This window comes from Sprattus sprattus, assembly GCF_963457725.1.
Source record: "Sprattus sprattus genome assembly, chromosome: 13".
In the NCBI taxonomy this organism is placed as follows: Eukaryota; Metazoa; Chordata; class Actinopteri; order Clupeiformes; family Clupeidae; genus Sprattus; species Sprattus sprattus.
In genome coordinates, this window is record NC_137911.1 from 21,953,307 (window position 1) to 21,966,663 (window position 13,357).

Sequence of the window (13,357 nt, forward strand, 5' to 3'; positions counted from 1 at the left end):
AACTGGGCGGACGGATGAAAAGAAAGCTCTTTAATCATCTCGCTCCGTTACATGGTGCTGAGTAAATATTAACATAATTAATCATTGTCCAAACGTCACTCACGTTAAAAAGAGTTCCCCCGAGATTATGCAAACACTTTTTCTCATGCTGTGTTCAAGCAACCCCCCCCCCCCCCCCCCCCCCTCCCCCAGCCTTCTGCTTCAGGATGTAATTAGTCAAGGTCATACTTAGCAGTTTTTTAGGAACCTTTCCGCAGTGAACATGAGAGTTCTATGTGGTGGGTCTGATCAGAAACACTTCTCTTCTACTAAAGTGTCAAATATGTACAGGAGAGCTTGTGTCCACGGCCAGTAATCACTTTTAATCATTAAACAAACTGGCTTAGGAAACACGATTTAGAGCATCTTTGTCCAAATAATCAGTGGGACTGAAACAAACAGCTAAATAAACAGAAGTTGATCCACAGCATATTTCTTGTTATGAGCTATTTGTTTAGACCGCCTCGACTAAAATCTGTTTCAACGGCATGCCAAGCAAATTTATTAATTTTACATCTTCCCTTGAGCTAATTTACACATTCTAATAAAAGTGGCCCACATTTCAACATCCTTGTCTGAGGAAGCATGCGGTGCCCAGTGAATGCATAATGCAGCGCTTTGATGAAAGCCCATTTTTAATGACTTCGGCTGTTTTGTCTCCTCTTAATAACGGACATATCTCCAGAGACGGATCCACGGAGCCGATGGGAGTTCATTCTCAGCAGGAGCCTGCCCACAGCAGTTAACAGTCCTGCATGAAGTTGCTGTTTAACCCGCTGTAATGCATTGAACACCATCATGATACAATGTTATTTGACCAGTGCAACTCAGTTTTGCAAAGTAGTACAATATGTTCCTTGCTGAAATTTGTTATTGTTAATACATGAATGAGTGAATATTTGAAGTGTGGTAAATAAATACAAATACTGAATATGACTTTACACACTTTATGTACATTAGAGTTTCATGTGGACCAAAAGGTCACAACAGAGACTAAGGGCCTGATTTACTAACAGGATTGCGCCCATTTCTGGCGTAAAATAGCGGTCGTAAACATAAAACGGTATTTACTAATGGGCCGCAGCGCATATTAACGCCTGTGGGTGTGAACAGGGGAGGTAACTTGGAGGTGGGTGGTAACGTAGGCGTGAGGCGCAATTTACATGGGTGGAGACAAGGTAAGTGCGCCTAATGATGTCATGCGTGGTATTTACTAAACTGCCTGTGGAGCGCACGTCTCCAATTTGCAGGCTAATTCTCCGCCTCATAAAAGCACGTCTTAACCAAGCGCAATTTCATTGAGTCTGAAAACGTTGATATGGCAGCAGTGATAAGAGAAAGGCGAAGAAAGAAGACAGAGACAGCGCACAGAAATATTTTTTTCAACTCGCATAACACATTTTCAGTTAAATGAACCACAAATCATTAGACGGTACAGGTTAACCAGCCACGCAATACTTAAATTACTGAACCAGATCAGAGATGACATCTAACCCTCCAACCGGAGATCACATTCCATTCAATCAGTTGGTAAACATTGCAAATATTGGCACCGGATCATTTCAAACAGTTATAGTATCAGCAGTTGATATATCTCAGCCTTCACAAATATTCACACAGGTACTCGAAGCATTGCTATGGCGCACTGGTCAATACATTTCCCCACTGCCACAGCCGAAATTTTAGACATCAAACAGGACTTTTTTTGAAATCGCAAACTTTCCGAACATAATATGAACCATTGATTGCACCCACGTCCATATATATTGTAGTGAACCCATGTCCCTTGTAGAAATTATTAATCTCGCCATGTACACATCTATATTGTTATAATAGACAGTTTATGCATTAATGCCACCAATAGCATATTCTTTATAATCGTGTTCTTTTAAACATCTTGCTGTAGGTGATGGCGGGCAGAACAACATTATAGCAGCGCACACATTGAATCAGGTTCAGTGATTGAGCGAACGTGAACCAATATATCAATCTCCACTTGCTGTAGCTTCATTTTCTCTTCCTAAATAAATACCACGGAAAATGCGGAAAAACACCGTGCGTTAATGTGCGAACGCAGTTTAAGCAGCGGTCGCAATGTTAGTAAATCAGGCGCTATATAGGGCGGAGTAAACACAGATTGCCCAGCGCGATCTGGTTTGATAAATACCAACTAAAATGCGCTAAAACACCGTGCGTTAATTTGCGAACGCAGATTAAGAAGCGCTCGCATATTAGTAAATCAGGCCCTAAATCTAGACTCTGACACTCAATGTAACTTTGGTGATCCAGATTTTCTTTTAGATATTCATATTTTTCTTCCATATGGGCTGCATTGGGATTTGTCATGGGTCTTAGCACCACTCGTTTTGATCACAGGATTTATTGTAATGCTCCAGTAGCAGTTGGTTAAAATTGGAATCTGTTGAAATTTGAGCAACATCTATGAAATCTGTCTAAGATCCTATTCTGGGTTGGTGTTTGTGCCATTGGGTCACTGTCTAACTTTCTAATTACGAGGGAGCCAATAAAAAGGTTAATCAGTCGGGAAAAAAAGGCTTCTCCCCACCTATGAATCTATGCATGATGTGCAAAACATGTTTCAGTTAAAATAAAACAATTATTAAAAATGAAATCGAATATGTAGAAAACATTTAATGAAATCTTTAATTTTATGCAAAGAGATTTAAAATATCCCTCTGAAGTCAGATGACTTTCATGCACATACGATCCTCATGCATGGAGCTTCTTATGTTATTTTTCCCCAAAGGATTAGACTGAGCAGAGACTGATATTACTACAGGAATACTCATGTACTTTCACATGAGGGCATATAAAGGTTATACAAGTTGGCATATAATGTTATATAAGTTGGTCAGCGAAAATATTCGTTTCTTATTGACTTTCAGGTGTGCTCTAGTCTAAATCTTTGGACTGTGTGACTATGTGGTAGGTTAGTTGTGGGATAGCTGAGACATGTTACCTGAGGGATAGCAGAGAGATTTTTAAGTCTTAATATATGAAAATAATAAACTCAGAAACATAAATTATGATTTTGTGTGTCCAGGTACAACTACTCATTTCATAGTTGACTAACTTTTGTGGGAAGTGACCAAGCTGAGGCACAGACAAAAGTAGAAATGTGTTTACGCTAGGAAATGTTAATGTGATTGTGCCGTACTGTAGCAGCAGTTGGCTGTTGCATACTTTGACTTATGCAATTTTGTGGATGCTAACTTCGCCCCCTCGAAAGAAAGGTTTGCCTCACCTACCACCTGTTGGATGATCGATACTTTTTTCCACCTCCTGTTGGAATTCACAGACCTTACAACACTCACCTTTTCGTCAGTCACCACAAACCATGGAGAACATTACATATACACAACTGGTACAACTGTTTACAACCAAGCTTCTGGACCCAACATATTGACCATTTCTAAGGCAGAATTTGACTGCATGGAATGTCTTTAAACGGTCTTCACCAACATTAGTTAATTATTAACCCTTAACTCCAGTCCAGGGCTCCATGCAATTATCTCCCTGGGGCACCATCTCACTGGGAGTGGGGCATTGCCACTCCATCCAAAGTGGAGGCTGTGCTGAATTGCCATTGGTTTTTACCCCGTGCCACTCGTCTTATGCAAACCCTCTTTAAGGCATGACTTCTAAGCAGGAACTATCTTGGATGGAGGAAACGACCCAATTGTTCTCAGCCACCAAACAGGCCCTCGCCAAGGTGACGCTGCTTGCTCACCCGTTACCAAGTGCCCCCATTGCCTAAACCACAGATGCCTCTGATATGGCCACAGTTTACGAGCAGTTGGTAAAAAGGGGTGTTGAAGCCTCTCGCCATTTTTTAGCCAACAGCTCCGAAAGGAAGTATAGCACTTTTGATGTGGACCGGAAGCCATTGACATTTGCCATGACCAAGTCATCTGAACTATGATCAGCCCAGCAAGTTTACTCTAAGTTTACCACAGACATTCAACACTTAGCTGGGCAACACAACCTTGTTGCCGGCTGCCTCTCCTGAGCTCTAATTGGGACCATCCATCTAGGAATTGACTATGCGTGTATGGCCATGGTCTAGGTTTGAGACCTGGCCATCCTGGTCCTCAGGACAGAGGCTGCCGCCCTGTAGTTGGCGGGTGTTCCTTTCACAAAGGCGGAGGCTATACTGCTCTGAAGCATCTCTTCCTCACATTCTCGCCCAATGATACCTCCGTGCTGGAGACAGCAAGTTTGTATTCAATCCACGGCCTCGCAGTCCCCTGGGAGGAAACCCACACAGCGTCTCATTCCAGCTAGGTTTGTTTGGCATGGCATGTAGAAAGATGTCCATGAATAGGCTGTGTCGACTGGGCAAAAAGTCCTTTGTTTGCAGTCCTGGAATAGCATTTTGGCCATGTTCATGAAGACCTTGTGGGTCGCTCTCCTTCCAAGTGTTTTATTCACCTTTTAAGAATGGTCAATAGAACCACAAGGGGTCCAGAGGCAGTTCCGCTGTCATCCACGACAACAGCTGATGTGGCACATCCTTTCATATGGTGTCCCTTCACACCTGTCCTCAGACCAGGAACCTCAGCTCACCTCTAAACTCTGGTCTTCTATCTGTCTGAGTTTGGGCATTTTTCTCCGCTTACTGACTTCATCAGCACCACAACCGTTCTCCTGGTCAATAAAACAACAACACTCCTCTCTGCTTGATGCCGCCCGCACATTTCTGCCAACCCATTATAATGAGTTTTTTTTTCGAATCTACTGAGGTCTTTGCTTTTTCAGTCATTATTGTACAGCCTTATATACAATACACATACTTTTTCTGTCAATGATAGTATAATAAAATGTAGATTACACATAGGTACTGGCCATTAAGTGCATTGGGGTCTTCTCTCCGAAAAGCCTATGAAGCCACAAAAGTCTTGATTTTCTCTCCCGTTCCCCATTTAAGAGGAAATTAATATATGTGTTTTATTTATCATGCAAGACCTGGCACAGGTGAGACCCTCTATCTCCCATTTGCCGCTAGTCACTTTTCCCACTTTGTTTTTTTACGCCAAAAGGGGCGTGACCAGCAAAAATACCTCACATTTATGTCATGTTGCCCTAGTCTATCCTGTTGAGCTCAATAGTATGGACTCCCAATTATAAAGTCACTTTGAAGACAAATTCACATAAAAAATAACCTGCAGTTCTTTCCCACACTTCCTCACAACAGCCCATTTGTACTGTCTTTGTGAAGGCTGGATAAATGAGAGTTAGTCCTCGGCTAAAGAAAGACCTTGCCCCAAGATATATTTGGAAGCAGAGTGGTGAAGGATGCATTAGATAAAAGAGCAAAAGAGATCATTACTATATTGTTAATGAGGGGAAAATAGATGAATGGAATGCAACATACACAAGACTAATCAAGACTTACATTTTTTTTTTTACAGCTCTGGGTAATACTGTACTTAAAAATATGTAATTTGTATCTACTTTTAACTGCTCCAAGGTTGGACAGGAGGAATAATTTGTATGTAAAACACAACCACAATTACAGGGGAAAAGGTTGTGAAAAGATGAAACACTGATTAGTATAAATGCTAAATATTTATGAGTTGATGATATTCAATTAACCACATATTTGTGATTTTACACTAGCATAGAGATCTGTCTGTTTTAAAAAATAAACTGGGAATACTCAGGAATGCTGCATGTCAAACTGTATATTGGTGCAAAAAGCAGCAACTAATTTAGTCATGTGTGTCAGACAAGTGTGTATTTATTCCTTCCACCTAACCATTCTACTAAGTCTTTATGACCTAAAGATGATAGTAGCTCTTTGAGTGGAAGAAATACTTCAACATGAAGCATGACATCTTTGGTGGATACTTTATTATGGTTATCAAATAATATCTTTGTTTGCATGTGAGTTGATTGGGTTTGCCCTCATTGTGTAAACTGCCAAAGGTTCTGTTCAAACAGTCATAACGTTAAGTCAATATGCAGTTGCAAATGGGATTGTCATTGATGGAGATAATTTCCAAGCATTGTTAATGACTTAAGAAAATATGAATCAAGTGCCTTGTATTAAAATATACCTTGTATGAATAATGTGCTTATGTAAGCAGGAACATGGTTTTTCTGTGTTTCTCTGTGTGTGTGTGTAACTTAGATTATTAGGTGCCACTTAGTCTGCATATGCACAAGAGCATGTTTAGACCAGAGGTGATAAGAAGGGAACTGTGCTTCTTGTGCTGTGAGTGAGCCCGATTACAATTGTTGTTGTCTAATAAATATACTTATATGCAACTCCGGAGTCCGGAGGTAACTAGAGTGAATTTTCACCTATCAGTCATCACCCTCCGTGTACAACACTAAAACAAGAAACTGGTCCTCCAGTGCCAACTAAATTCAGAAAACTGTGTAGTTAAAAAAATCTTAAAGTGTTCTTGTAATTAAGTGCCTTACTAATTATTGCTGTCGTACCATCAAAATGAGACTTGAGGCCTGTTTTCACAGACCAAAAACAAAGGTCTGTAACTGGAATGACATCAAAGGGAAACCACATTCTCTGTTGGTTTGCAGCCAAAACACAATAAACATGAAGAGAATAGGGAATGAAGACAATAAAGAGGAACCCAATAGATAAGCTCCCAATTCACTAAACCCAAGTCTGGCCCTCAGTTCAGTCTATACATAGATCTCAAAATAAAATGTAGGTCTACGTTCCTACGTTCCTTAAGTCAGCCAGAACCGTAACAGCCCCATGTTCAAGATGTAATTAAGCATGTTGAAAATGTTTAAGCAGCAAAACAGATTTTTCACAGGAAACAATACAAATGCAAAACACTGGAAATCAGTTCTCAATATTCCTATTAGTGAACAAATTATTGATTTAATCTAAATTTCTTGAGCTGATTGCTTAAAGCGTTGGGAAGATTTTATGCAAACAGATGTTGTGACTATGACCACTGTTAACTTCTCTACTAACAATTGGTGTCTGGCATATCTCATTGAAAGAACAAAATACCAATTAGTAAAATCACAGAGCATTAAAACACAGACACACACACATATACACCCAGCCACACAATCACCATTGGTCCATTTGAGGGCATAATTGGACTTCTTTAAATTCATAAATTGAGCACATTGCGCAAAAACCCTGAAAACATTTTATCCCAGTGAGCACATTAGAGCCTCAGCTGATCTCTGGCTATGTTCCACATCCAGGTAAGACAATAGCTCGGAACAGAGGCTCCTGGGCATGTGTGAGTTCCAACAGCTGTGGAACTTCAAACAACATTGTTTACTTGGTTCACTGCCTAATCCAATATATTCAAGAAATGTGGAGTTAAGCTGTCTTAGTTTTTTTATATTTATTTCTCTCCCCCCAAACAAGATTATTCCAGTCTGTTACAAATCTTGAGGGGCTTCTGCAGGAGTAGAGAAATTATTCTGACACATATATGACTTAAATGATGCAGGCAAAAAGAAAGAGACAGGACAAAAATAAACTTGTTTGGTTTCTGCTGCTTTTGTTCCTGCACGTTATGCCCCCTCTCTCTTTCCATCCTTCAGACTGATTTGAGATTCGACGGGGATCTGTCTCATTGTGTGAAATGGTGAAGCCACTGAAGCACAGTCTCATCTCTGCTACTTCAATAGACAGTTTATTCTAAGGTAGGTCTTAAGCTGGTTAGGTTTGCTCTGTAGTTTGAGTGGCGCTTTAAAAAAAAAAAAGAAAGTCTAAACCATCCTTGTCCTACATTGTCACCTGTTTTATGTAGTGAATTTTAATGACACAAATGTGTTGCTTGCAAGAGAGGTGTTGGTATTTAATTTTTATTCGGTTTTGATTGTTGCCAACAAATCAACAAGCTGTAAAACTTTGCAGTGTTGCAATTGTACAATGTAAAACCATCCTGCCCCAAACATTTAAAGTATAAACACACCAGATTAATCCCTATTTAACAAGGGGGGAAAAACATAATTTACCTCACATTATTTTAAGTCAAATCTGAAACTGGAGGATTTATGTAAATAATAAACTGAAGCTGGAAATAAATCCCAACAGAAAGCATTTAGATAGAAATGATCTTTCCTCTCCATGCAATGCTTTGTCATGACAGTGAGAGGGTAGACATTCTAGGGCTACGCCTTACCACAGGCTTCTACAGTAACTTCAGTGACTGACACTATCTAATCAATCCTGGGTCACAAAGAAATGACATACAAGACAAACTTTACATGGCCCATGTAAATGATTCATTACTTAATTAAAATACATTCTCATAAATAGCCATTTCAACAGCACAGATTCAACTGCACAGATTCAACTGCACAGTTCCAATTGCCTCCATTTCCTCCAGGTATTGTGAAGGGTAGAGGCACAGAAGTCTCTAAATGAAAGCTTTCATGAGTCCAACCTATAACTTGAGGGAGTTTTTAAAACAAACAAAGAAAAAATAAAAAAAATAAAAATGTGTGTGTGTGATACTCCGAAGGTTTTCCACACACTTCTCATTGGAAATGGTTGTCATGGCACATGTAGACGTGAAGACTCAGGTGTTTTCCGGGCACGTACTGAAACTGTTGTCATTTTTTTTTATATAATGTCCAGAGTAACAGGTGACGGCGATGACTTAAATGCAGGCACATAAGGCGACAAGAGGGGAGTCCCACGGTAAGACACATTAGCACACTGTAAACACATACAGTAGGCCTTCATAATGAACATACATTCATACCGTACAGAGCCTACATGAATTGTGCTTTGTGTCCTCTATCTATGTCATGCCAATCTGCTAAATATCTGTCCATATATTATAACTCCAACACCTTTAGAACTCTCATCAACTTGGTTGAAATAAAATGTACACATTACAGGGTTGATCTACAATAGCTTTTAAAACAAATTCCGCTGTACAATAATTTGGAACTAGAATGAAAAACTCAAGGGTTGTCGACTCTCAAAAACCAGCCAGTGTGCAACATGAGCAGAGAGAGACAGCAGTGCCCTAAGCAGACATTTGACAATACTGATTTATTCATGCAGAAATGTAAAGTTGCCCATTACAGTCCATCCTCACCCAAAACCTGCTCAGAAGAAAAGGTTTTTCAGTAAACAAAACAGTACGGCTACTCAAAAAATGTTGTGAAATCATTTCAGGATCCTCTCTGTTGACACAATTCATGTAAAGGTGTAAATTAAAGTTAAGATGTTACTTTTAAAAGAGTTAATAAGATCAAATTGTCGCAGGGTTTGGGATGCATTGCTGGAAATGTGAATGATCGTGCCTGAGGACTGCATACACATATGATTTTAGACATTTCAGTATTTTTAGTTTAGACAGAGGTGAATAAACCAGCGGCATCCATCCTTCATTGAGTGCAGTAAAAGGATGTTAGGAACTTTTACAGTAAAAATGGACAGAACTAGAATCTGCACTACAGGGCTTCATGATGTCATGTTGATTGGAGTGTACCTTCAACGCCTGTGTGTAACTTGGCGAAATGTAATGATGTCCTTCATACGGAAGACATACATTTCCTCTAAACATATACATTTAATGCAAATTAAATAAGTATTCAACAAAGGTCAGTAAAGATGGCATTGACTGTAAATTTAGAGCCGTTTCACAAGTATGTATTTTGAAAACTTTATAAAGTAGATAATATACAGCTATCATACTGTGAATGTGCCCACGATTAAAGGGATATCTAAAATTTAGAAAAAGAGGAGAAAATACACTTTTAAGAAGTTCTGTCCAAGGTTAGAGACAACCATTCCATATCCATGGATACAAGATTCAAATTCCCTTTTATTTCATAAGGCAATATAAGCTTAAAAATACTGAAATAGCTTGGCACAACTGTGCAGAACACAAATGCATCTATTCCATCCTACCCTACAAATAAGCTACAAAACAGAGCAGTTACTTTGACCTAATAAAATGAAACATGGTGATGCATTTAAGAAAAAACATTGCAGACTTGCAAAGCCTTCATTAGGCATCCTTACATTTGGCATGACCACTGGCTCAGATACTGACCTGATCATTATATAGAAGTTAAAAGCTGATCATGAAGATAATGAATCAATGATTCATGTAGAGGTCCTTTGCAGCCAGCTGCTTTCAAATTCTGAGACCATGACAAAAAAATCAATTCGTAGACAACATTTCTTAAAAGGAATGCCTCATGGTTATATCTCTGTCTTTGTAAAAAGTGTGGATGCATCACTTAAATTAGGCATGCTCTTTTGTTCATGTTTCTTGATTGACAAAATCCCACGTTTATGGAGTGTCATATGCCCAATAAAGATGCAAAATGTATTGCGTTAAATAAAGCATTTACAACTATACTCAATATGTCCTTGACAAGGTAAGCAACATACTGCACAGAGTTGCCGTTTGTAGATTTCATAAATGGGTTTAACCTACAGCATCAGTGCCATTTCATACAGTACATCAAAAAATGCTAGAAAGCTCATTCCGCTCACTTAAAGTCACTGAAAAGAGTTCCATAGGCTCCTTCTCGGATAATGTCCATGTTTGTGAAGAGGCCATCATCATAGCAGTAAAGCATGTTCATGCATATTTACAGTGGAGTAAGGGCTTGTTCTGTGACAGTGGTAGTGACCCAGTAACGGGAAGCCCCGGTGAATCTCTGGGGCCTTTTGGATGTAACCGTAAGTTAGTCTTGCTGTAATAACATTGTCTAAGATCTATGTGGCAGTTGGGCGAGTCAGCGGCCTGGACAGCCAGTCTGGAGTCTGAACCATTAGGCATGGCGGGAAGTGGCGGATCCTTTGCCTTCCGGGAGCAGCGGAGGGGTTGACTACAGTGTGGTGTAAATGTAGACAAAGATGATGACAACGAGGTTTAGTATGGTCCCAATGATTCCAAGCATGGCCAGAATGGACTCCTCCTTGCCCTCGCGGTCTTGGAGTCCCTTTTCTTCGTCACTGATCACAGTGTTGACCATTTTCCCAGAAAAAGTCTGCAGCTTTCCTCTCAGACCAATCTGCTGAAGACAACACACACACACACACATACACACACACACACACACACACACACACACACACACACACACACACACACACACACACAATCACACACAAATAATTAAATAAATACATAGAAGAATGAATCGACAGAGATAAGAGCTGCGAAAAATAACATTTAGAGCAATCCACAATGAAGGATTAGACAGTGCAGCTGCATACAAACCCTTTGATGTGCCTATGAATGAGAACCACAAATCCCTTTTAATGACAACAGCATATAGTACTAACAACAAAAGTCTACATACGTCTCTATAACAATCTGTATTGCATTTCAAACCACTATGGATAGAAGGCAGAAAAGCATACAGCGATGCTCACATACTGTGCACTGTCAGAGTTTAGATAAATGAGTTAAACATACTGTAACTCTGGGCTAGTTGCTAGTGGCCAGTTTTCCCAGCGTGGCCTCTGGAAAGTGTTAAAGCAGTTCACTAATGCAGTCAAGAGTACATAGTAGAAGCATGTGACATCTTGCCAGGCTCCTGGCGCCACAAAAGGCCTGAGAGGGGTAGTGAACATATGTGCATCACCGTGTTCTCTGTAGCGTTAGCACAGGCCAAGAGCCAACAGAAGGCATTGGAATTCAGCGAAAGCCTTCAGAATGCCATCGTTAGCACGGCAAATGTGATCCAAACATGTTGAATATGCACAAAAACATTTTTATGGAACTTATACAGGAGTCCAGACAATGCTTGCATGCTTCAATAGAAAAAGCATCTCTTCTTTATTTGAGGTAAATTTAGTCTGAGATTAAAGCAGCCAGCAGTGAAAATTATATCCTTAAAAGAAAATCACATCACAATTATTGGCACCCCAAGCTATTTTAATTAAGGAAATGTAAATTAAGTATGATCGCACATGTATTTAACTAATTTTAAGTTGGTGTATGTGTTTATGAAACTTCACGTAGTCATCAATGATTTCCTGTTTTACTAGGGTATAAAATTATATGACACAGGGCCCAAATCAAATAGGGGCGTTTTGAGGGAGATTCAGTTGCGCACAATTCCACGATCATTTGTGATTTATAACTGAAGGATTGGCGTACAAATGTTTTTTTGTGTGTACGTTCGTTTTCTGTGGATCTCACTTACGATCATTTCAGAAAATGTCTTAGACAAAATGTAGGTTGGTTTCTACGCAACTTTTTATAAATGAGGCCCAAAGATGGTTAAATGAACCCGGAGGCCATCCCAATCACCTGACTTAAATCCAATTGAAAACCTGTGGGTTGAGCTCAAGAGGAGAGTGCACAAGAGAAGACCCAGAACTCTGCCAGATCTGGAGAGACTCTGCATTGAGGAATGGTAAACCTCTTCCTTTGTGTTCTCAAGTTGCACAAAACAGTGTTTACGACACGTTTTTTGGCATTTGGCAAAGACGACATTTGATAAACAGTAAGGGGAATTTTTCAATCATAAGGGTGCCAATCATTCTGGAAGGCACTGTATTAGCTATAGCATTCTCTTTATCATTACGTATGTGCAATTGCAATGTCTATAGCCCATATAGAAAAGACCCCCTATCTGGTTTTTGATTATTCAACTCTACAGGCATTGAGTTTTCCCTACATAAATATCCTTTGCATGTTGCATTAGTTTTCCCTCATGCTTTTATAAGGTAATGTTTTATTTAAGAGCATGGAAAAGATTTTTCATCAAAAATATATTTTCATCATCCACTGAATAAAATATGGTCATCATCTGAAAATCTTTTGCCAATGCTGTAAAATGTCAAACACTTGGGGATTGTTGTCACACATGTTAAATCCCACTGATTTATTATGGATTAATTAATATCAATAATTAACTCCCAAATGGTCTACAGTAATTTTTCAGATCCTAGTTCAGCTTTTTCCCAGAGTTTAAAGAGGCAAGCCCTCTAGTAGACCCTTCAATTAATCATGCAACCTTGGTGCTCAAATAAAGCCTTGAACTTGAACTCAAAATCTGATTATCTTTTAACCAGGAATTCACTTTATGTTCCCTCACAAAACTGCATTCACAACATTACTGTCCTACATCGAGCTTGGTTTTTACTTCAACACATCAGTGTGAGTCTGATTCCATTTGCACTGGATGGTTAACCAAGCACACGTGTAGCCCCCAACCACACAGAAAAAAGCAGGCTCCCCAGAAATACCTAGCTGACTTGATTTATCTTGACTGACACGTTAGTCAGATTGTGAAGACAGTTCTCTGGCGGTTCTCTGGATAAGAGGGTTGCTGATACAATATGCCCCTGCAAATCACCATGGCAATA

The 13,357-nt window shown here is 39.6% G+C and overlaps 1 protein-coding gene across 1 annotated transcript in view; it reads right to left on the reverse strand.

Annotated features, from left to right (window-relative positions):
* Positions 1 to 10,863: 10,863 nt before the first annotated feature.
* tunar (TCL1 upstream neural differentiation-associated RNA) overlaps positions 10,864 to 13,357 on the reverse strand; it is a gene marked incomplete at both ends in the record, with an annotated part of 6,889 nt that continues 4,395 nt past the window's right edge. Inside the window, one exon of the mRNA XM_080849675.1 lies at positions 10,864 to 11,049. Within this exon, the coding sequence (XP_080705801.1) occupies positions 10,864 to 11,049 (186 nt within the window). The remainder of the gene's footprint in view (positions 11,050 to 13,357) is intronic.